Genomic DNA, 24,551 nt, shown 5'->3' with positions numbered 1-24,551 from the left:
GTTTACATTCCCACCACTGGTGCAGAAGGGTTTCAGTTATTCTTCTTTCTTACCAACACTTTTATTTTTTTCACAGTCACCATCCCAATGGATGTGAGGCGGTTTCCTATTGTTTTTAAGTTGCCTTTTTCTGGGTTCTGAGTTCACTTGATTGCCATAAATCAAGTGAGTATTCACTTGAATATTCAATTATTCCTCATCCTTACCAACACTTTATTTTTTTCATAGTAACCATCTTAATGGGTTTGAGGTAATTTCCTATTGTTTTTAAGTTGCCCTTTTCTAGGTTCTGAGTTCACTGGATTGCCATAAATCAAGTGAATATTTTCACTTTGAATATTTTCCAGAATTCTGAAAATGTTTATTCTGACATTTTGATGTTTTGTGGTGCTTCTGTGGAGCTATTTTGGCTGACAACACTGCCTCTCATCAAATTCTTAGGATCATTGTATTTCACTGATTTATATGGAACAGTGCAAAAACAGTTTGTTTTTGCTTTGAAGTGAAGCAGTATACAAAATAAGCTGTTGTTATTACCAGTCATTCCAAATTGGGAATTGAATATTACCAAATTACCAAAACTGAGTATTTGCCAGAGTTGGTTTTTTTTTTACTATATATTGAGAAATATTTTGTATGTTTGTTTCCTGGGATTTTTAACTGCTTTTTGCAACATAATTTACTTGCCATACTATTTAATGTGTACAACTCAATGTTTATTATATTCAAAAATTGTGCACTGATTACTAAAGTCTAATTTTAGCACATTCTGTTGCACTAAAAGAAATCCAAATCCACTCGTCTTTATTTCCCATTCTTCCCTGTTCCTTTTACCTCTAGCCCTAAGCAAACATTAATCTACTTTTTGTCTTTGTATATTTGTCTATTCTGGACCTTTCATATACATTGAATTATATAATATGTGATATTTTGTGCTTGACTTCTTTTACCTAGCGTAATCAAGGTTCATTCATGTGTTTGTGTGTGTCAGTCCTTCATGTCATTTTGTTGACCAATATTTCGCTGTATAGATCCATTGTTTATCCATTTATCAATTGATTATAATTTAGGTTGTTACCACTATTATGGATAATGCTGACATGAACATGTAAAATGTTTTGTATGGGTGTATGTTTTGTATTTTAGTTAAATCTAGCTTATTCTTTGAAAAACATTGAGAGGAATTTTTTTTTTTTTTTTTTAAGATACAGACTCTTACTCTGTCAGAGTAAGAATGTAGTGACATAATTATAGCTCACTGCAGCCTCGAGCTCCTCTTGGGTTCAGTAGGTTGAAAGGAATTTTTTTTTTTTTTTTTTGAGACAGGGTCTTTCTCTGTCACCCAGGCATAAGTGCAGTAGCATGAATAGGGCTCACTGCAGCCTTGACATCCTGGGCTCAATGATCCTCCCACTTAAACCTCCCAAGTAGCTAAGACTACAGGCATGTACCACCATGCCTGGCAAATCTTTTAATTTTTTTTTTTGGTAGAGATGGGGTCTTGCCATCTTGCCCAGGCTGGTCTTGTATTCCTGGCCTGAAGCAATCTACCTACCTCAGCCTCCCAAAGTGCTGGGGATTACAGGCATGAGCCATCATGCCTAGTCTGGCATTTTAAAAAATTATTTAATTCAGTGGAATTACATCTTCTTTCTGAGTCACCTGCATCAAATAACCTTACCCATGTAATAAATATAGAGATAGTTTTCACAGTATAAGACAATTATGTCTCTGAGTTATTGAGGCTTATCTTTCTTTCGTTAAGTGAACAGTCCTGCTACAGGCTTATCCTTAATTATCATTCTAAGTGAATTCCTTGTCTATGACATATACAGCTGCTCTAATAATATGTCTAATGCAGTTTTTAAATAACATAATAAAAATCTCTTTAAATGGGACATATCTTCCTCAGCGCCTGCTCATACGCTATGTGAAGTAGAGCAGACGAGTTAAACCTCTAGATTTGGTTTGTTTCCTGAGTCCTTTGACCAGGACAGTAATCCAACACTGTGGAAGTTCATTTGATCTTAGTAAAGCACAACCCTTCAAATAGAAAGGTTCCAGATTAAGGGGGAATCGCAGGTGGTTGGACCAGAAAAGAACAAATGGTAGAAGATAGAAAACAGTGTAAACAACAAGAACCATAAAAAAGAAACACAAAATTACAAAATATTTTTCAAAATTATATTTTACTAATATTTTACAAAATTATAAAATAAAGCAATGTTTAAGGTAATGTGTTAATGGGATTAGTCCTTTAGTTTAAAAAGGTTAGATTTGGGCAGCACACAAAAGCTCAACAGCTGCATGTTTCCATAACACAAACATTTGTAGCTAACGTCAAAGGCTGAAGGCAGAGGGGTTGGCAGACATACACCAGGTAAATGCAAATATCAAAACAAGGAAAACCTATTTAATGAGATAAAGTTGAATATGGTGGGGTTTGAGAGGAAGCATTCCTCTCTGGGAATAAAGAGTCTCATATTTTAAGGATGAAGGATACTATCCAACTAGGAGAGAGAACTTGATACATGAAGTAGAGTTACTATGCAAAAAGCTTAAACTGTAGAAAAGTAGAAGAATGGCACAAACACAGTAGTAATGGGAGATTCTGACTTACCGCCTTAGTTATCAGTACATAAAGTGGTAAAAATGAAGTACATCTATAGAAAATTTCTTAATGTAATAAAGTGGAGCTAACGAGACCTGCTGGGGTCTGTTACGTATTATGAAGAATCTGCCTTTATCTTAGCTTGGGCTGTGTTGGAAACTCTATAGTGGAGATACGCATTTAAGTTTTTTTGCAACTGGTCTTGAGTCCAGGATTGATACTCAATCTCTCTGCTCTACTACTTATTCTAGATTAACCTCTACTGGCTAGTACCTATGTTGGTCTGAGGTTGCTTACTTAGTAAAATAACCTGACTCATTCCTTAGGGGTTCAGGGAAAGTCAGGATTAGGAGTGGAGTACCACATGAGTACTCGGATACAAGCTGATGAGGTCCCACAATCTAGATAGTTGTGGGTCTCTTTGTGGGAAAGAGCCAAGTGGTGTGCATGGCTCTTTGCTTGGAAGTGACAGACGTTACTTCTGTTCAGAGTGCATCGACAGAACCATAGGACTTGCCTAATTTGTAAGGAAACTGGGGAATGTAGGGAGAGCAGGCTTCAGAATGATAATGAGCACCAGTCTCTGCCACAGTCTGCCCTTCTAGCTGGCAGACATTCCTTTGCTCCCTTTATTCCACAATTCCTTAAGGGAAATAACCCAAAGTCCTATTTCATCAAGACATTTATCAAATCTAGACATTGTTCCTCTTGGCCCAGGAACATAGGAATTGGAATGACCAAATTATATGGCCACCCCTATAACCACCACCCCTGCCGCCAAATACCCTAGATAGATTGGTCAGACAGGGCCAGTGTTATCACAGTGAACAATCTCATTTAGAAAACTGAAAAATGCAGTCATTGGCTAGTTGTAATTAAATTCTTCTGTGCAGACATTGTGAGTCTCCCTTGCCCTGGGTGTGGGGAATGTTCCTAATCAGCCCTGACTCTGATCTCTATGGTTCTCTGTAATACCTGGCTCTACTCTGTGGGAAAGTCATCTTTTTTGCTATCCTCATGAATGTATCTGAAGTGGGTATTGAAGAATGTATTCTCCTTGAGGGCTGCTCACCTCTCTCAGCCTGCTTCTTACTTACAAAGATTGTGGCCCAAGGGTCATTTTAAGGCCATCTTTCCCACCCTTGCCACTATTGACACGTTGGCCCAAACGGTTCTTTGACAGTGCATGGTGGAATGTTTAGCAGCATTCCTGACATCTACCCACTGGATGCCAGTAGCACTCCCCAGTTGTGACAGTCAAAAATGTTTGCTGACATTGCCAGATGTTATCTGGGGGCAAAAATACTGTGAATTGAGAACTGTTGGAAACATAGAAGCATCATAGACCTATGGCATTAGGTCTGACAGCTGACTCTTTCAGAAATTTAAGACATTTCTTATCTTTCTGATTGTAGTTCCTTTCAAAGCATCTTTGTTAGCTCATGGGTCCTGTATTCTTAGACTTAATTGAGGCCGTCTTTAGTCTTCCTGTAAGCTTTCAAGCCTCTGTTGGCAGACTGAGGCAGTTTTATCAGTTGAACGATTTTACAGAACTTTTATCCTGAAAAGCTTTCAGAATTGTTATGTGAAAATGATGCATAGAAATCAACCCAAGATACCAGTGACTTAAAGCAATATTTATTGTTTACTTGGGTCTGCAGGATTGGCTGTGTAACACTGCTCCAAACCAAGAGTCAAGTTCAGGCTTGTGCCATATTCAGGTTTCAGCATCTAAACTGAAGCATCCACCAGAGACATCCTTTTCTCATGGTGAAAGGTAGAAGAGCAAGAGCTATGTTAAATCAAGGTCATTCCTCCATATTCCATTGGCCAAAATAAGACAAGTAACTCAACCTATCAGTAGGGTGGGGACACATTCTGGGGTGGGCAGGAATAGTTGCAGAACAATCTACTACTATACCTTCTTTCAGGCATCTAGCAGCATTTAGCTTTTCCAAAATGGCAAGACCCTGTAATTCTAAGCTCTGTTCCCTTTTATTTCTGCTTTAAAAGGTGGCTACTTCTTTTAAATGCAACCCCAGTAGCTATCAACACAAAATACTAAAGTCTTGCTTTCCAGTGTCTTCTAGAACAGGGTTGAGCAAACTTTTTTCTGTAAAAGCCATGAAGTAAATTTAATTTTAGGCTTTGTGGATATTAGTTTGTGTCACAGCTACAAGACTGCCATTGTAACACAAAAGCAGCCATAGGCGATATATACTTGAATGGGCATGACTGTGTTCCAGTATCAACACTTTCTTTACAAAGCAGGCCGGCCTTAATTTGCCAGCTCCTGTGCTAGAGCTTCAGGTTCATTGTACAAGTGGCTGTGCAGGTGACAGCTTCATGAAATGTTTTGCTACTACATAACCTAGTTCACCGTTCCAACCTTTGATGTGAGTTTCCCTTCTGCTCAACTGCTAAGCCAGGATCTTATGTTTTTCTAATAGTTAACACTCCACCTCTGACACCAGTTTTAGTGTTAGAGTAGACTTAGCTGTACTGAAGTAACAGATAAACCCTTAATTCTCAGTGGCTTAACACAGCTCAGGCTTATTTCCCTTGCTGAGTGTCTAGTGCCGCTCATGGTGGGGGTGTGGGCTGTGCATGTACATAGATGATCAGCAACCCCCAGGCTTCCAGAGAAATCCTCTGTCTGGAATGTTGCTAATCACCAAAGCAGGGCAGGAGACCACAGGAGGTTGTGCACTGGCCCTTCTCTTTACTTCCACTCACATCCCATGAACTACAACTACCTATGTGCCCTTGCCTAACTGAGGAAGCAAGAAAAATTGGGGAAGAAGACAGAGTGTTGGATTAGTTCCACTGCCTGCATAAATTCTAAGTTACTATTCTTATATATAGTTAACAGTGTAATAATTAACAGCTGTAAGGTACATATTGATATATATGGATGAATTTCAATTAATATTCTTTGAGGCTTTTTTTGACAATTTTTTTGCTTAACAAAAAATACCTGTCTTTAAAAATTGTTATTTTGCTCTCAATTTTTTCAAAATAAAGTGCTTAAAATTGGAATGTTATTTCTAAATTGGAATCTGCTAGTATAAAGAGCCAGTAATCTTTAACCATCACACTAGACATTGAAGTAGTATTAAAACTTCTAATACTTATTTTTGAACATGCAATATTTCTTTGCTGAGATACTATATTTTAGAAATATTAGTAACATATTTACAGAATAGCAATAATGAAAATTTTTTTTCTTTTTGCTCATAAGACTTTGAATTGTTGGTATATTTAATTTCATAAAGCCACTAGATTGCTTATCTTCTAAACCATCCATGATTGCCTGTCAAAATATGTTAAAGACAACATACATGCTTTTCTGGATATTAACATTACAAAAGAATAGTTGTCTCTTAAGCCAGCTATTTTTCTTTTTTGTATCAATCAGTGATGTTTAATATTTGTACTGCAGAGATAACACTAATTACCTTTGTTATCAGTACAGATAATACAGTGCATTTGTGTTGTGGATATATGCTTTCTTCCTTTTTTGGTCCTTTGGCTTATAATAGTGTTTATCAGAGCTAACAGGCAGAGTATCTTGAACGTGAAGCCATGAGTGTTTATGCTGGTGCCTGACTTTTGATAAGCACAGCACAGAATGTGTTTAGGTTGGATCCAGGTGAAAAATTCCTCACAAATACATTATTCTATAATATCTATAGCAATTAGTTTTATAGATTAGTGGCACCATGACAATAGTGTCCTAATTCTGCAAGCAGACGAAAATTTTGTAGCAAATTTATGTGACTTCAGGTGGGAAATCAGGCATGAAAAATGGATAATGACTATTTTGGTCCTTTGGAACTGAGTATCTGCCAGTCTAAAAGATCAAATAACATTTGCTAGGATCGACAAGATGGCTCAATGTTGACTTAAAACATCTGTATAAAGCTTATTGTGACTTTAAAATGAGATTTTAAAAATACTAGTAATGTGTTATGCAAATGAATGTAAATGCTAATTTATGACTCTTTCTTTTACTATAATAGTTCTTTATGTGAGCTTTGTGATCTTTTCAAATCCTGTTTACTCTATTTGACCAAAAATTTCTAGCTAATCATAATTTCTATCAATTAAAACATTACTAACTTCTCTGATAACTGGATGTATTCATAAATTTTAAATGCCGTAAAGCTGATTTCTCAGGTTTGCTTTTTAATGATGGATCAGTGCAGTAATACTACAATGAACAGTTAACATGAATGTTTTACAAGGGATAGGATAACTTTATTGTGAACTGTAAGATCTTCATATATAACATGGCAGTCATTTTTATTTTTATTTTCTGAAGGACTTAAAGCCTAGTAATATAGTAGTAAAATCTGACTGCACTTTGAAGATTCTTGACTTTGGTCTGGCCAGGACTGCAGGAACAAGTTTTATGATGACGCCTTATGTAGTGACTCGCTACTACAGAGCACCTGAGGTCATCCTCGGCATGGGCTACAAGGAAAACGGTCAGCACACACATTTATTTGAAATATTTTTCTGATTTGGCTTTTTTTTCTTTATTCATTAGATGTTTAATGTAAATACTTAAGCTGAAGTACATTGAGTTAAATGTGTATCATTGTTTGAAGTGTGTATCAAAAGTTTGCAGGTAACTATTAACTTTTGTCATAAACAAAACTTGGGGACCTAATTTATTTAAATACAGATACGTACCATCAGTACTACCATTGGATGAAAAATTTGTTGCCATGGCCCTGAGACAGAATTTATGTTCTTTCCTTGCCTGTAATTTGAAAATGAACATGTCTAACGTGGTCTCAGGGATGTATAGAGTATACTGACAATTTATTGTTAGTGCACATTAGTGATATTTGCCCATATTTCCAACCCCATGAAACTAAAGCTAATAGCAGTAGCACTTATCATAAACTTTAAGAGGTACAATAAGGCCTCTGCAAAGCTGATGGATAAATAAGGTGACCTCTTAGAGGAAGTAGTAGTTTCATCAAAACCTTGTATCCAACCTTAAGGAAATGACTTTGTGTGAGTATATCCGGTTGTATCAACCAACCATAGAATCAGTGTTGAACAAAATTGGCATGTAGAACATGAATTTAAACATTTTGTCTGGAACTACCTACTTATAATTTAGGAATAAATTTTGTTGAGCCTTATAAATTTAGGAGATGAATAAATCTGCTAATAAGCATGGCATTTTATGGGGAAAAAAATCATCATTTTTAAAAATGGGGTGACTTCATCCAAAATACTACCAAGAATAAAACCTAGGCATTTTTTTTCTGACAAGGAATCTGGAATAATGATTCACTTTGAATCAGATCTTTTGAGAATTGATAACTTCAGGCAACCTACCAGCATGAAGATTGCTTTTGCATTTGCTATTAAACTATTGATTGTCATAGATATGGTGTTAGTGTCAGTGTTCTATAAATATGATCTTACGATAACTCCCTGCCAGAAATTAGCAGTAAGAGAAACTGTCATGTAAAGAATTGAGGCTGGGCATGGTAGCTTACACCTGTAGTCCCGACACAGGCGGGAGGCTGAGGCTGGTGGATCACTTGTGGCTAGGAGTTTAAGACCAGCCTGGGCAACATGGCAAAAGCCTGTCTCTACTGAAAATACAGAAATCAGCCAGGTTTGGTGGCACACGCCTGTAATCCCAGCTACTCTGGAGGCTGAGGCATGAGAATTGCTTGGACTCGAGAAGTGGAGGTTATAGTGAGCTGAGATTGCACCACTGCACTCCAGCCTGGGCAACAGAGTGAGACTCTGTCTCAAAAAAATAAAATAAAAAAAGAACTGACATGTGGTTCCTCTCTTAGTTAAGAATTATGTAGATCACATTCTTGCCTTCCCACTCCCACCCTAGGAAATGGAGTCAAATGCAGTGCCTTAATGATGATATCTGTATTAGCCAGTAAGGTTAGATGTAAGTACTTCCTCCTTTTAATGACACCTCCCGCTCATTTTATTTGTTTGTTTGAGACAGAGTCTTGCTCTGTCGCTCAGGCTGTAGTGCAGTTGTATCATCTTGGCGCACTGCAGCCTCCACCTCCAGGCTTCAGGCCATCCTCCTGCCTCAGCCTCCCAAGTAGCTGGAACTGCAGGCACACATCACCATGCCTGGCTAATTTTTTTTATTTCTAGTATAGACAGGGTCTCATCATGTCATCCAGGCTGGTCTCGAACTTCTGACCTCAGGTGATCCACCTGCCTAGGCCTCCCAAAGTGCTGGGATTACATGCCTGGCTTCCCACCCATTTTAACAGGTTTGTTTTATGTGCCTTTTGTTGCAAGCTACTCAGAGCATTTTGGAAAGCAGTGTAATCAATATATTTTTAAATGCTTAATAGATTAAGCACTTAGAACCTTTAAAGCAGGAGTTGTGCATGAATCAGACTTGTGTTCCTAGTCTTCACTGACCCCCATAAATCTTCTCTCATGCTTGCAGCTTTCACAATACTTTTGTTTAAAAATAGGCTTTTCTGAAAGTTACCAACGTAAGTTGTATGCTGCATAAAGTTTAACATTATCTATAAAATCTGTGGAGATTTATTCTAATAGATTTTCTCTGAAGCACTAATTTATAAATATTAACTTTTTTCCTAAAATCTTATTCTTGAAAGCTGAATAACATAAATGATAAAAGTCATTCATTTAAAGATGAATAACATGTCATTTTGCATTTGCTGTATAAACCATTTTACATAAAATGTCATTTTGCATTTGCTGTTAAACCATTGATTGTCATAGATACGGTGTTATGTGTCAGTGTCCTATAAATGACATAAATATAAAAATATAAATATGAAAATACTCATTTTAAGATGAAATTTTAGGGAAACTTTAGTTCCACAGTATTTATAAAAGTAAATCCCAGTTTGGCTCCTAAGACTCTTCAGAGAACTGGCAGTCTTTTAATAAGAATGTGCTGTATTAGAAAGCACAGGCTTTAACTTTCTAATTCCTTTAACATGAGTAAGACTGAGTCTCCTTCTGATGTCTGCTTATGCCCTTTCCTCTTGCTATTTTAAAGAATTTGGACCTTCAGATGTCACAACCAAATGCAATTTCTAAGGCTTTTCCTTTTAAATTGCTCGTTCTTCCCTCTTTTCCTATTTAACTGCAAGCACCCATTCTCTCCTTTTTATGTGATACTGAAACCCAAAGGCATAAAATTCCAGTGTGTTGTCAGTTTCCTTAAGTAGTTGGAGATCCCCAAATTGTCTGTTTCTGTGTCTAGCAGATTCTTGTCAACATTGATTGGGATTCCCATTTACAGTTGGCAAGAGTCATCAGTTAAGTCTTACAGGACTCTAGATAATCAATTCATGGGAACTCTCATACTGCATGTAGCCAAAACTAACTTCTTAAAGCAAAAGCACTTTGGTTTTATAGATTTAAAAAACTTCAGATAGAAAACATGAAGTACATTTTTTTTTTTTTTACTAAGTTTTCCTTGATTAGTTAATTTTCTGTGTACTTGTTCCTTTTGGGATAGCAGGGTAAATACAGCATTATGTTGCCAAGAAAACAAAAGGACTTTTAATTTAAAACAAGCATAGCACTTCTCAATTAAATAAGTTTGGGAAATCCAGTTTTAAAATTCTAAAGAACCTTAGATTAACTTTTTAATTGTAATTATTCATAAAGACATTATTTCTGTTCAGTGTTTTAATATGCTGAATTATTTTCTCATGCTTTTTTCTTTTATTTGACTTAAAGAGAGAGTATAATGCACAGTTGAACTTCTAAATAGTATAGTATAAAGATTTTGTTTTTATAAATTTACTACCTCATGTATGTTTTTATTTATAAAATTTATGTTTGGTTCTATTCCATATTTATAAACAAGTTCTCAGGGACAAAACATGCAGGATTTTTTATTTATCCTATTTCTGTGCATAGCTCTCACTTTGAAATTAGATATGTAATTGAAATGTCACACTTTACATTTTCTTTTGTGAACCAAAGCCTTTCAAAAAATAATTTGTGTTTTAAATTATTCCATTAGCTAAAGTTACGATCACTTTTTCTTTTTGTGATGTTTTGCAGTTTTTATATAATGCAGTCATATTATGCTTCTTTGATTTTAATGACCTTTTGCTTTGCTTTTCCTTCTTTCGTGCTGCAAACATATAGTGGATTTATGGTCTGTGGGGTGCATTATGGGAGAAATGGTTTGCCACAAAATCCTCTTTCCAGGAAGGGACTGTATCCTTGTGCTGCTGCAGCAGTTAATTAGTTAGGTGATGAACTTCTTTATGTTCTCTAATGAAAATGAATATGCTATATTCATACAGATGGGTTTTTAAACAGGCATGAAGTTTGTGGCTGTTATAGTTCAAAAATTGTTGAGATAAGAAACTGAAATATTTGTAGGCTGCATATGGCAGTGGGACATACAGTCTCTGCTGGTAGTCAGAGCACATTCACAGTCACTCATTTTTATTTTAATACTGCTTTTTATCATTTTAAAGTACACATGGTGTGTGTGATTTTATTTTATTTTATTTTTTATTTTAACCAAAATCTTTATGTTAATGTCATTGCATTTTGTTTTCAGTTGACATTTGGTCAGTTGGGTGCATCATGGGAGAAATGATCAAAGGTGGTGTTTTGTTCCCAGGTACAGATCGTATCCTTATCTTTGGCCTAAAACGTAGTTTCTAAAGGTCAAAATGTATGATAGCACTCAGTTTGGTCAGGTGTAATGTTTTGTCTCTCCCTAATATATTGTTAAATTACTCTTAAAATACCACCTACTATTCAACATAGACTTTCCTTACCCTCGTTTATTGTTTCGTATGTTAATTCTTAACCCTGCTCAATTGTAATTATGCACAATTACTTGCTGGCTTTGAGTTGATTTATTTAACCTAAATCTAAAATCATGGCTTGCATTAAAAATTTCTAATAATTACACACTTAAGTCTAGAACTATGTACAGCTTAATATGAATTTTGAAGCTTTCTGTTGCTTCTGGCCACCCTTTTGTTTTGTCCCCCCACACCTCCTTTTTGTTAATGTTCTGTGTGGTTTGTGTCTTTTGATTGTTGTCTCATTACTCACATAACATACTGATCCTTTCATCTGAGAATTTCACATAAAACTGGTAATGATAGATTTGGATTCATGCTTTTTATCTCACTACTTTTAATATTTATATTAATAGTGATTTGTTAGGTGTTTATCAGCTAGTAACACTTAGAATTGTTTTAGGAGGGGGAATGGGAAAAGCCGTATTCACAGGATTATAGTAAGCAAGTTTTAGTCCTTGGCCTTCAGGGTCTTGGAGTGTAAAGACTAGAACAAAAGACCAGGAAATCCTAACCTTACAACTTACTGAAAAACTGAATCTTTTTGATGAGCATTGGAGCATTAGAAAAATTTTTTAAACATAAGCTAAACAAAGAATGGCAAAAGAAGTGCCACTTTTATCAAAACCTTTATTTTTATTGCAACTGGTTATTTTCTGTTAGTGTAGAAAACTCAGTAAAACAGGATGGGTTATAGAAATATTGTCTAGGAGATACAATCATGTTTTCTGATAAATTGACAGAAAAGGCAAATTTTGTACATAATCATAGCATAGTTTTCAGTTAGAGCCACTGTGGATAGTAATTGTCATTATTCTTTTAGTCGCTTATATTTTTATTTAGAATTTGTGAATTTAAGCTTCCATTTTAAGGTAAAATCAGTTAGTATGCACACACACAATAAATAAGGTTAACAAAGCTTATTTATTGGTCATTTCTGTCCACCTACAATCATTTGCCTTTTGCAAGGTGCCTGTGAGATATAAAATGCATAACTGCCACATCCTTTCTTAGGATTTTTTAAATTTCTATTTTCTTGTATTGTAATGTGGATATGACTAATGTGTTGAACATTAGTTATGGAGTATTTTTCTTAGCTACTTGATATTAGATATTGATCAATGGAATAAAGTTATTGAACAGCTTGGAACACCGTGTCCTGAATTCATGAAGAAACTGCAACCAACAGTAAGGACTTATGTTGAAAACAGACCTAAATATGCTGGGTATAGCTTCGAGAAACTCTTCCCTGATGTACTTTTCCCAGCTGACTCAGAACACAACAAACTTAAAGGTACTTTTTACAAATATATGCATTTAATCCCATCTGGGTGGGTGTGTGTGTGGGTGTGGGTGTGGGTGTGTGTGTGTGTTTGTGAGTTTATATGTATTTATATTCTTATGGGACGTAACTCAAGGTGTTCTCTCGATGGTGGAAAAAAATTAGGTTTTTGTTATTTTTTCTTTGATTTTATGTATTTTAATTGTGTATAACATATAGTATTATTTTTAAAATATGCTTTTAAAATAAAAAATAATCTCAAATTGCTGAAATTGATTAATAACTTGAGAACTTTTACAAATATATGTACATCAACATCATTATGTTTGCAGCCAGTCAGGCAAGGGATTTGTTATCCAAAATGCTGGTAATAGATGCATCTAAAAGGATCTCTGTAGATGAAGCTCTCCAGCACCCATACATCAATGTCTGGTATGATCCTTCTGAAGCAGAAGCTGTAAGTTCTTTTCTTAATGTTTATAGAACACATTGCATTCTTAGAGTTAGAATTAAAGTTAGGTTTGGAAGATACCTTTCAGTTTTAAATAAAAATGTAGGTACATGATGATGATGTTTTTCTGTTTCTTCATGAAGACAACATTAAATAAACTATAAGCATATTCAAGTCCCCCCCTAAACAAAATAAAGTTACTTCCCACTGTTTTTTGCATTCTTGCCCGGATACCTAACCAGAGAACTAGGATGTTGAATGCTCTGGGGGAACATCCTAACTCAGCTGTATATAAAACAAATTACTGTGTCCAAAGGAAAACAGAATTCTACGATCTATGATGTAAATAAAATGTGGCAATTTCAAGAGCTGGAAGAAAAGAAAAAGACAGTTAAACATTTTTTTCCTGCAATGAAGGAGTCTTCCCAAACTATTCTGTCTATATAAGAAAGTTGATGATTGATCAGTCTTGGTCTAGTGATATATTTTTGTAAGTCATCTCTCTGGCTGGTATTTCAAATAATTAAAAAGAGTTAAAATACTCCCAGCATACTGATGCAATTGTTATTGCCTTGTGTTTTTCAGCCACCACCAAAGATACCTGACAAGCAATTAGATGAAAGGGAACACACAATAGAAGAGTGGAAAGGTACATTCATCGGATTCTTGGAGGGAAACTGTGAAGGAGCTTCTGGTTTTTTCATGGTGATTTATGATGCTAGAGAAATTCGTGACTTTTTAATTCATAACTGAAATTTGGTAATAATTAATATTTTTACATAGTTGGAAGTAAGTCTGCTTCCCTCTTTAATCTTAAGTGCCCAAGTTTCTCACCCTAGACACAGACGCATAAGGGCTTCTCTCATCTGGTTATCTATGGTGTGTGAATATACAAATGTGTTCAGTGTCTCCCACCTCTCCTCTTCCACCCGTTTAAAATCACATATGGTTGTGTTTGGTGTATGCTGTACGTTTTGCTTTGTTGTTATAATCAAATATCTGGAAGGTTATTCTCTTCTGGTTCACATATCTGCCTTGCTTGCTTTAATAACTGGTTAGTGTTTTGCTGTATGAATGTGTCACACTTTCCATAGCCAGCTCCCTCTTGATGAGCATTTAAGTTGTGTCCAGTCTGTTGCTATTAGAAACAACTCTGCAGTATTCATGTTCACTTATGAGAACACGCGTGGAAGAAAAATTCCTAGAAGGAGATGTGCTAAGCCAAAGGATATTTTTTGGTTAGGTCCAAATTACTTTCCAAACAAATTGTAGTAGTGTACACTTCTGTCCATATTACATAGAAGTCTGTCTTTGCCCTCACCTTTGCAAACGGAATGGGTTAATTTTTAATATTTGTAAATCTAATATAGTAGTTTTATTCTGTTTTATGAATGTGGCTGAAATTAACGTTGATTTGATAGTCATGGAAGTGTTCAATATTTCTTCAAAAGATCCCTTGGGACATGTGGGCCAGGTAATTTTTAGGTCCTTTTTAACTTCCATTTATGTTGTTGTCCTTCAGTGTTTTGACCACTTTTGTAACTGTGTGACTTTAAGTAAATCACTCCCCCTTCACTGACCCCACCCCACACTGCCTCCTGCATTTTACCTCATCTGGTAGAAGACCTGTTATTAAGAATTGAGTCCTCTAAATACTGGGAAGGCAAAGGGGACTGGGGAGATATAAACATGAATAAGTGACCCATCTGTACATTTATTTTGCTAAGGATGAATTTGATTCTTTTGTCATAGAAATTGAAGAGATTTCGAGATCGATTTTCTCTGAACTTTGAGAAAACCATGGTTAGCAGAGCCCATGACAAAAGTTCAAAGAATGATAAAACAATAAAATTGGGTAGAGTCTGGTGGATTTGAATATGTAATACCTGTATATAAAGATGTAGCTCTGTACTGAGTATGTATGAAAACATTAACTTGATATTTTTACCTTCGACTATTTTACAATAGACCATAAGGTATTTTATAAAATCTTTTTCTTTTTTTTTTTTTTTTTTTTTTGAGACAGGGTCTCACTGTGTCGCCCAGGCTAGAGTACAGTGGTAGGATCGTGGCTCACTGCAGCATCAAAACTCCTGAGCTTAAATGATCCTCCTGCCTCATCCTCCTCAGTAGCTGGGATCACAGGTGTGATCCACCACACTTGGCTAATTTGTTTGTTTTTTTGAGGCAGGGTCTCACGGTGTTGCCCAGGCTGATCTCAAATTCCTGGGCTTAAGTGATCCTCTTGCTTTAGCCTCCCAAATGACTGGGATTATAGGTCTTAAGCCACTGCGCCCAGCCTGGCTAATTTTTTAAAAAAATTTTTGTAGAGATGGTGTCTCACTCTTGTCTAGGTTGGTCATAGACTCTTAATAGGCCAGCAATTGTCAGGCACACCATTATGTACCACAAAGAAAAAGAATACACTGTGAATTTTACTGCACCATAGATTATAAGATGTAATCAATTTCAGATATATTAAACTGAAAAAAGTACATCTTAAAATCAGTGAAATACAGTGTTTTCATTTGTATAACAATATATTTGAGGGGTTTGATTGCTTTAAAAACATTGACCTTTGTTCTGGATCCTTTACTCCTAGCCCCAGGTGCATGTCAGTAATTACTTAGACTGCCTTTTCAAGATCTACTTAAGAGTTTAAGCTCATAGCAGAAAGAAAAATTGATTGCCAAAGCCATTAACTACAGATGGCTTTGCCTAGTTAGTACTCCTAATTAGTTTTGGTTCTTCTGCCTTAATCGCTTTGTGCCTTTTCCCTGAAGAGTGCTATTTTCTCTCTTTAAAAATCCTCTTATTTCAAATGTTTAGCATTGCTTTTTGTTTCTTTGAAGAAAACCATCCCTTATTCTCTCTTTTATCAGTGCTTTCTGTTTTTCTCCTTCCAAGCCCAAGATTCCTATACCAACAAACTTATCTCTAGTTGTTGTTCATTCGATCATATTCACTTGTTTTACCTTATTGCCTGTATAAATGTTGTCATACTCTGGAATCAGGGATTCTTTATTTTAATCTTCAAGAATTACACAGACTCCTTGAAATTTGATGCAACATTTTTTATTTGTACACTTTTCTCAGAAGAGGGTTGCCTACTTTCATACAATTCTCACAAGATTCCCTGACCCAAAGAAGAAGATAAATAATGGTGATGTGGCATCCACCATTAAGGTTAAGTGTGGTGTGCCTGTGAGTCTGAATGTCTGCTTAAAAACCTTAAGTAGGCCAGGTGTGGTGGCTCACACCTGTAATCCCGGCACTTTGGGAGGCCAAGGCAGGTGGATCATAAGGTCAGGAGTTTGAGGCCAGCCTGACCAACATGGTGAAACCCCATCTCTACTAAAAAAAACAAAAAGTATCTGGACGTGGTGGTGCGTGCCTGTACTCTCAGCTACTCAGGAAGCTGACGCAGGAGAATTGCTGGAACCTAGGAGGCAGAGGTTGCAGGGAGGCAGAGGTCGCAGTGAGCCGAGATTGCACCATTGCACTCCAGCCTGGGCAACAGAGCGAGACTCATCTCAAAAAAAAAAAAACCTTAAGTAGGTAGGAGGCGCACATATTAATACCAGCAGAGCAGCTCCCAGTGTCTCTCTTTCATTGGAATAGTTGTCACTGTGGTCCACTTGCTCTCTAGAAACCTGGTAAGAGAAAAAGATTCCCATGGAGAAATTTTTTTGGAAGTGATAACCATGCTTTTACTCATAAGGAGTTGAAATGTAGCTTACCTGCTGCTTTTTCTCTAATGAAAATGTGTTTGTCTTCATTCTAATTAAAGAAGCTTTTGCACACTCTGATTTAAATCTGTTTAGCATGTATCCAGTTGAGTACCCACAGTGCACCAAGCTTTATGCCAGGGCTCAGGAAATGGAAGTTAGTAAGACAAACATGGTTCAAGCCCTCACTGAGACAGACTGTAGTACAGAATGGTATGTGGTATGATGTGTTGTAGTACAAGTTGCTTGTGGGGTGAAAAAGAAAGCTTCTAACCCCAGCACCTTCAAACCAACTTCAGAAACAGTAGTTACGGGGAAGAGTAGTACTTCCTTTCAGTATGATTCATTGTTGAGTGTCAAGGAATTGTTATTAATTAACGTCCTCGATTCTTAGGAATCTTAGGCTGACACTTCACTGTCATTGTAAGGACACATTTTGAAGTACTTCACATGTGTAAAAATTTCCACTTAAACCATACATACGTTGTGAGATTGGGTCTTAGACTTTGCAAAGTTCATTTTTGTTTACTTCTTTTACAGAATTGATATATAAGGAAGTTATGGACTTGGAGGAGAGAACCAAGAATGGAGTTATACGGGGGCAGCCCTCTCCTTTAGGTTGGTTACAATATAAGCATGGTTAAGATTACAGTTTACTTTCTGTGTTGTAATCTTCAATGACCTGAAACCTGCAGTTCTGCCGTATTTACAAAACCATTATTATTCCAGGTTTAATAAGTGTAAGGAAATACAGTTTGGGTGGTGAAATTTGAAAGCACTGATACACTTTTCTACTAATACATTATACTAATGCATCAGTAACTGACTATTCATGAAATGCACATCTTCTTCTATGATACTGACATTCTGTTGAAGAACAAAAATTTAAAAACTTTTTGTTGGCATTGTTGCCATGTCTTTAAAGAAGAAACTTCTCAAAATTCAATATACTTACCTTTCTGTGATCTGGACAGTCTTTACTTTGGATAACTAAAAGCGTTATTGCAAAATTTAGTACATGTGATATGAAGTTGCTGTCTTTCTCTTTTTAATATTATTGATTTCTTGAACTAAGGCAGTAATACTGAAACCATCACTAGAAATTATTATTTTTCTAAGAAGAAAACTGGGTTTGTAAGAGTTAAAACTTTTTTTTAAATCATAAGCTGATCTATATTTAATGTTAGTACAAGTAAAAATATAAAGAATGGAGGAGAAAAGTTAAATGACAGGTAACATGTACATATTAAGTACATACCACATGACAGACAGTAGTGGTTTATATACTTTATTTCATTCAGTCCCTAGGACCCCAGGGTGTAGGATTATTGCACACATGTTATGGATGAGGAAACTGAAGTTCAGAAATTTGAAATAATGTAAGATTCCAAATCTTTTATGTAGATGAACGAATACAGTAACTTCAGAGTGTGTGGTTTTTTCAGCCTCTCATTTTGTGTCTGGCTGGCAGCAGAGACTTCTCTGGCTACAGAGGTTAGCACAGTTTTATGAAGGAGGTGAAATTTAAGCTGAGCCTTAAAGAGTGAGTAGTATTTCAAAAGATAGTTCTTGATTTTGAAGTAGAACTATGCCATTTTAATTCTTCAGAAAATATTTACTTTCAAAGAAAATAAATAGAGGTTGTATCTTGCATCTTGTATATGCGTAAGGTTTTTTAAATCATAGTGACATTGTATACTAAACATAATTATTTAAGTCATTTTTTGTGGCTTGCTTTGACATTTTTGGTTATACGTTTTAGAGTTGTATATTTTAAATCTTTGATCAGGAATGCAGCCTTCCAGATTATAGTATAGATCCTGTTGAAAATATAAATTGCTTTTGACAGCTTTTACCTATTTTGGAAATGGGCTTTTCTCTACAGTTTACTTATAACAAATTTAAAGCTCTATTATAAATGCTTTGTGTAATTAATTAGCTTTGTATTGCTATATGGTAGTAGTATAACTGAATTATTCATAATGGAGGATGGGATTTGAAAAGTTTCTTATGTGGAACAGTTTTATACTTTAGCATATTACTATCCAAGTGAGTGGCATAGCTGGATTGCCAGATGTTTGAGTAAATGTAATAATCTCATGAGTTAGAGTAGTTGTATTTGTTTTTAATTTATAAGTGAATAATTTGAATCCTAGTTCAACACTAGCTTATGGTAGCAAAATAAGTCAGTGGAAAGGATAGGAGTTAAGGTTTCTTGACTGTTTCTGTATTCTCAGTTATAGTTTGCAAAGAAGAGGGTTAGCAAGTGTTATTGAGCTGTTATAAAAATATTCAGCTCTTAATTATGTACTAAAACAAAAGGAGTAGTGTTTGGTAAATGAAAATATCAGATAACCACAGTACCATTTCCACTTGATTTTTAAAATGAATTCTATTATTATTCCCTACTGAGTGCCTTTTGATCTGGCTAATAGTAAACTAAGTTTGCCTGCCTTGAGTGTGTAGACTCACTTGAGAGAAGAATGACTCAGATACCTGAGAATAAAGACTTTTCACATTATTACCATTCAGATACTTGAGAATTTACTGTATTACTTTAAAGAGAAAACAAGTATCTTTTTTCCCCTTAGGTACTTGATTTTTAGATTAAAAAGTTAACAGTGCATTTAAAAGTTAAAGTTAATTTTTATCAGATTAAGACATTTTGGGTAAAATCATAAGACCCTGAACTAGAGGCATATATAAAAAATGTATATGTTGGAGCCCTTTTGTGGTTGGAATGTTTCAGCGTAAGTCTTACAAACTAGCCATTGTGTATTATGTATGGTACACAGATGTACTGTTCAGTCAGGAAAGGCTCATTTCAAGTATTGATTGGACTAAAAAGAATGTGCTATCTCAGTTTCACTCTGGCTGGAAAGCTAATGGACGTTTCTTGGGTCTAGGAGGTCACCACCTCTTTTTCCTCTCATCTCTCAGGCCTGAGATGCTCATCCTGCCTTTCTACTCCATTTCAGCTCCCATCACCTACTTTGTCTCTTGTGGTTCCATTCCTTTCTGTCTCCCAGTACCCTCCCTAAAGATTTTCCTATTCCCACTACCTTGCCTATTTTATTGTTGTGTTTGAATAAAAGCTAGCAGAGGACCTTTCCTACTGAAGTATTTTATTGCTCTTCTGGACAGAATGGAGGGATGATCTCAAACACGGGTAATGGGTTCAGGAGCAGTGTGGTTTTCAGCCCATTTGGTTTCAGCGTTATTGGGTGCCTGAACCTCACCCTCAGAAATTCTGCTCGGTGTTCAGTTTGAAGACCGTTGATTTTGTTTTATAAATGTATTGTTGAGAACTTTTAAGTAACAACGTTATTCAAATTTGGAATGATCCTTATTTAGTATTCATGTGATTCAAAAGTACTCAGCCTAGTGCATGAGTGACATTTAACTATTCTCCATCCCCCAGTGTAAGTCATTCCTGTCCCTTTCCTAAACCAGCCCTCTTGAGAGGATTTCTGTCTCTACCTCAGGTATTCCTGTTACTTTTTAAAATCTAGGAAATGCTTGTTAGGTATTACTTTTGGCAAAGGAAACTGTTTGCTCCTACTTTATCTGTTTAATAAATCCATATTTATCAAGTATTAGAGTAGAAATAAGAAGACCCAAGTTAACTAGGCCACTTGAGTGATGCTGGCGTGTCACATAACCTAGTGTAAACTGGGGTAGTGAACTAAGGTTCCTTCCAATTAAAGTTATTTTATTATTTGATTTGTCTTGGCATTTGCTTTAAAACAAGGTGTGCCAGAAGTACATCTTGAATCATTTGAATTTTTTTCTTTTAGTGAGATGCTAAAGACTTTTTTTGTGGGGAAGTGGTTTTTAACTTTTGTAGTTATACAGTCCTGTAAGATCCTCTGTCCAAATAAGACAGTACAGACAGCTTTGTATGTATTATCAGCAGTATTCACACGTACCCTGAAGCCCATTCATGGATCTTGCTGCATGACCATTTCTAAATGTGGCTTAGATGTAAAATTCTTGTCTTAAACAGAAATACACATTCGTTGAAAGGATAGGACTCCACGTTTCTAGACATTTTCAGAATTCTCACTTCATAGCTGTCAATGAAGAGTATAGTGTGTTGGATATCATTTGCGATTATTTTTAGTGAGCCTTCTAAATCCAAGAGAAAAAAAAATTACCACTGGAGGCAGTCAGTGCAGTGCAAGTAGCTCGATGGGCAACTGTCTGCAACTGATTTGCTGTTTTGTTTCTCATAGCACAGGTGCAGCAGTGATCAGTGGCTCTCAGCATCCATCGTCATCGTCGTCCGTCAATGATGTGTCTTCAATGTCAACAGATCCGACTTTGGCCTCGGATACAGACAGCAGTCTAGAAGCATCAGCTGGGCCTCTGGGCTGCTGTAGATGACTACTTGGGCCTTGGGGGGGGTGGGAGGGACAGGGAGTCGGTTAGTCATTGATAGAACTACTTTGAAAACAATTCAGTGGTCTTATTTTTGAGTGATTTTTCAAAAAATGTAGAATTCATTTTGTAGTAAAGAATTTTTTTTTTTATTTCAAGTGATGTAATTTAAAACCTAAGTTGTGTTTCAAAACAGCAACAAAACTGTATTGTATTTTTTGCTGTAATTAACTGTATAATGTAAACCTAATTATTTTATCACGGTTTAAATTTTTTGCATATTTGCTTTATCTTATGCTGCTGATTTTTTTAACTGAATTTGTAAGATTTTGTTTATCAAAGCAACTATGTGGTGACTTGCCTATATCATGAATTATTTAAGATTTTTATAGTTTTTTTATTAGATTTTATTTCAGATGTTTTGTTCATGATACTATCCTTCAGGGTTATATGCTTATCAATGAAATAACCCCAGAGGAGTGAGGGAAAATAACTTGTAGCCAGTTATATTCAGGAATAACTACTGTAAATGATGAACGTGTTAAGAGACCTCCAATATTTGCTACTTGCCAATCCTAATTTAGTTACAAGAATTGGCAGGCAATCCCACTTAATTTTGGCAAAAGCCCATCATCGAAATGGCAGAATAACTCAGAGCATGTCTTTGACGATGCTGGGCGTCTACCACCACCTTATGTCCCCACCCTACCCAACAAAAATCAAGTAAAAAGAATATGGTGTATTCTGCAAATTTGTGGCATGCTCAAAGTTTATGATCACATAAAGTCAAGAGGATACTTCATGAATAATACATTTCAATGCAAATAAACAGATGGTTCACTTCTACTAGCTATGAGCCTGTTTTTGTATACACTGAGTTAATCTACTCAGGCTGTAGGTCCCAGCAGTGTTCTAGAGTCTGGTCTTTCCCTTTCCTGCAGCTTCGGGCCTTTGGACCTTTCCGGTTTCCTGTTGGAGTGTCAGTTGAGCACCAGTTCTTCTGGTATTTCTGGCCATTTGATTCTACTTGTAGCATAATCGTATTTATACTAGCTGTTGGGAGGTTCCAAAGCCTACTTAGATTTGTGTAGGTGACGTATCAAATGAGCAATATACCGTTCATCTGAAAATAGTAGCACACAGCCATATATAGGATATCATTTTCTAAGGACTGTTTCTTCACATTGATCAGAGCAGGCCTAAATGGTGGTTATTAAGTCTGAGTCTTTCCTTCTTTTTAATGCCTGATTTTCAACATAACACGCGATGTGGATGTCGAGTAGTGTAAGAATGGTGCTGCTCCTGACAAGTGTACGTTAACTGTTTACATTTTATAGCTACAGAATTATTTCTCTATAACCGAATTTTTCCTAAGTAAAATGTCTTTGAAGTCTCGTTATTTCTGAAATACATTGTCTATAGTAGACCCAGGCATCTTTTATTATCTCTGGAACAATAGGGATTTCATGTAATGAACTAGGGAATGCATTCTCACATAGGCAGCAAGGTTCTAGGCAGAAAGCCCTTTGGAATTCGTGACCAACAGGAGCAAGAACAGGTGTGGCTCACCATGCAGTGTCTGAAAGTTTGCTTGGCATTTTATTTGTATTTTTAGTGCAAAATTCTTTTTGAGTGAAATACTTTAGATCGTTGTTAATGTGCAATATTTAAGATTAAAATACATTAATTAGCCTTTTTATATACTTTGAAATGGTGTTTGCTTTTGATGATCTAGGGTCATGATTTCCAGCTTCCTAGGCTTTGTATCAGTCTCTTTTTCTAGCACAATATGGTGCGTTAGATTAGGCAAATCTAATGCACCATGTTGTATTAGAAAATTAATTTGATTAGGCAAATTAAATTAATTTGATTAGGCAAATTAAAGTTAAGACTGTAACACCTCTTACAGACAGGAAAGATTGGATTCACAATTTTAGCAGAAATTTGAGAATGAATGTGTTTGTATTAATTTGACAATTAGATAGATTATGTCACTGTTGCACTTTCACAGCAGACATGCTTTCAGAAGAGTCTCATATTTTATGTTTGATTTCTGAGAAGCCGTCTCTGTTGATACAGATTTTTGATTAAGTAAGGAAGGAAAACCATATCTGACTGTATCATTTGTTTTAAATGCCAGCTGCCGCTTGCCAACCATCAGTTCCATTCAAAGAAAATAAACTCATATTACTTAGCGTAAACTAAGATACTTAACAATTATATCCTAAATACAAGGTCTCTTTGTTAAATGTTGTGTGCCCTAGGTTTTAAATTACTACATCTAAATACAATTTTTCTCTTAAATTTGTGAAGCCAAGTATGTATTGGTTCTTTTTATTTTGGGAACCTTAAAGCATCTTACCCAATTTTTTTTCCCAAGAGAAATTATAAATAACATTTCTGTCAGGTAGTACTTGTGTGAAGCCACCTTTCTTCTGTGATTTTGGTTTTCAATTTTATATATTTTATATACTCACTGTCTTACTTTCAGACAGTTATTTTGAACAAGATTTTTATTATTCATCCTCATAGATTGAGAAAGAGATGCTAATTCTTTACCCATGTCTTTCTGGTTACTATTCTCTTAGCCTCTAATACATACTGGCCATTTGTAAAACCATTGTGTTGTTGGGCTCACGTAGTTATACTTTATGCAAACAGAGCATCTCAACTCTGTCCTACTGTTTGCTGAACAGTTTTCAGTGTGTCCTGTACCTTTGGCTGCTGATTGTTCTTGGTGTGCACTCTTGCAAGTTGGTAAAGGCACAAGTGTTCATACCAGACTTCTGAAGAGAAGCACCGGCCTCTTAAATGAGAAGCCTACACACAACCCCCTTAACAATCCAGAGAAGCTTGACTTTATGCAAAGAAGCACTCTTTTCTGCCAGCCTTGTCATTGTTCTGTTCTATGCTAATCTTGCTATGTTGTCTAAAAGATGGAGAGGAGAGGACATCAGTGTCTAATGGTGAAATCAGCAGCAGGAAAGTGAAGCTCTTTCCTTGGTTACAGTTAAGACTTGGTTTGACACTCTTGGCCGGTATCTGCTACACATATGAAGACAACTATTCAGTGTTGCCTAGGCACTAGCCTGCACAACATTTTGAGGTTAAAACATAGTATGTTTTCAGAAATACTGTTGTAGTTTGTGAGTGTTGTTCATTAGTCACACATTAGCTGTAGAGTGGATGCATGAAGCCCCATGACGCCAGTAAACTTCTCTTACCAGTAGAAAAACCAAACACCACCATTCTGTCATTAGCAGCCCTCTTA

The 24,551-nt window shown here is 35.9% G+C and overlaps 1 protein-coding gene across 5 annotated transcripts in view; it reads left to right on the top strand.

Annotated features, from left to right (window-relative positions):
• Positions 1-23,592, top strand: part of MAPK8 (mitogen-activated protein kinase 8) — a 108,419-nt gene extending 84,827 nt beyond the window's left edge. For 3 of the 5 annotated variants that reach the window (XM_003929976.4, XM_039478293.2, XM_074382144.1), the window contains 7 exons: positions 6,936-7,101; positions 11,187-11,258; positions 12,551-12,733; positions 13,054-13,178; positions 13,758-13,821; positions 17,441-17,518; positions 21,141-23,592. In XM_003929976.4, coding sequence (XP_003930025.1) covers positions 6,936-7,101; positions 11,187-11,258; positions 12,551-12,733; positions 13,054-13,178; positions 13,758-13,821; positions 17,441-17,518; positions 21,141-21,286 — 834 coding nt within the window. In that variant the 3' untranslated portion in view covers positions 21,287-23,592. Of the gene's footprint in view, positions 1-6,935; positions 7,102-10,762; positions 10,835-11,186; positions 11,259-12,550; positions 12,734-13,053; positions 13,179-13,757; positions 13,822-17,440; positions 17,519-21,135 lie in introns of all 5 variants that reach the window. The other 2 variants (XM_074382145.1, XM_074382146.1) reach the window with 2 other exon arrangements.
• Positions 23,593-24,551: the final 959 nt, after the last annotated feature.

This window comes from Saimiri boliviensis, chromosome 12 (assembly GCF_048565385.1).
Source record: "Saimiri boliviensis isolate mSaiBol1 chromosome 12, mSaiBol1.pri, whole genome shotgun sequence".
Classification (NCBI taxonomy): Eukaryota; Metazoa; Chordata; class Mammalia; order Primates; family Cebidae; genus Saimiri; species Saimiri boliviensis.
Note: the sequence above shows the minus strand (reverse complement) of the source record. Positions and strands in the feature narration are given on the sequence as shown.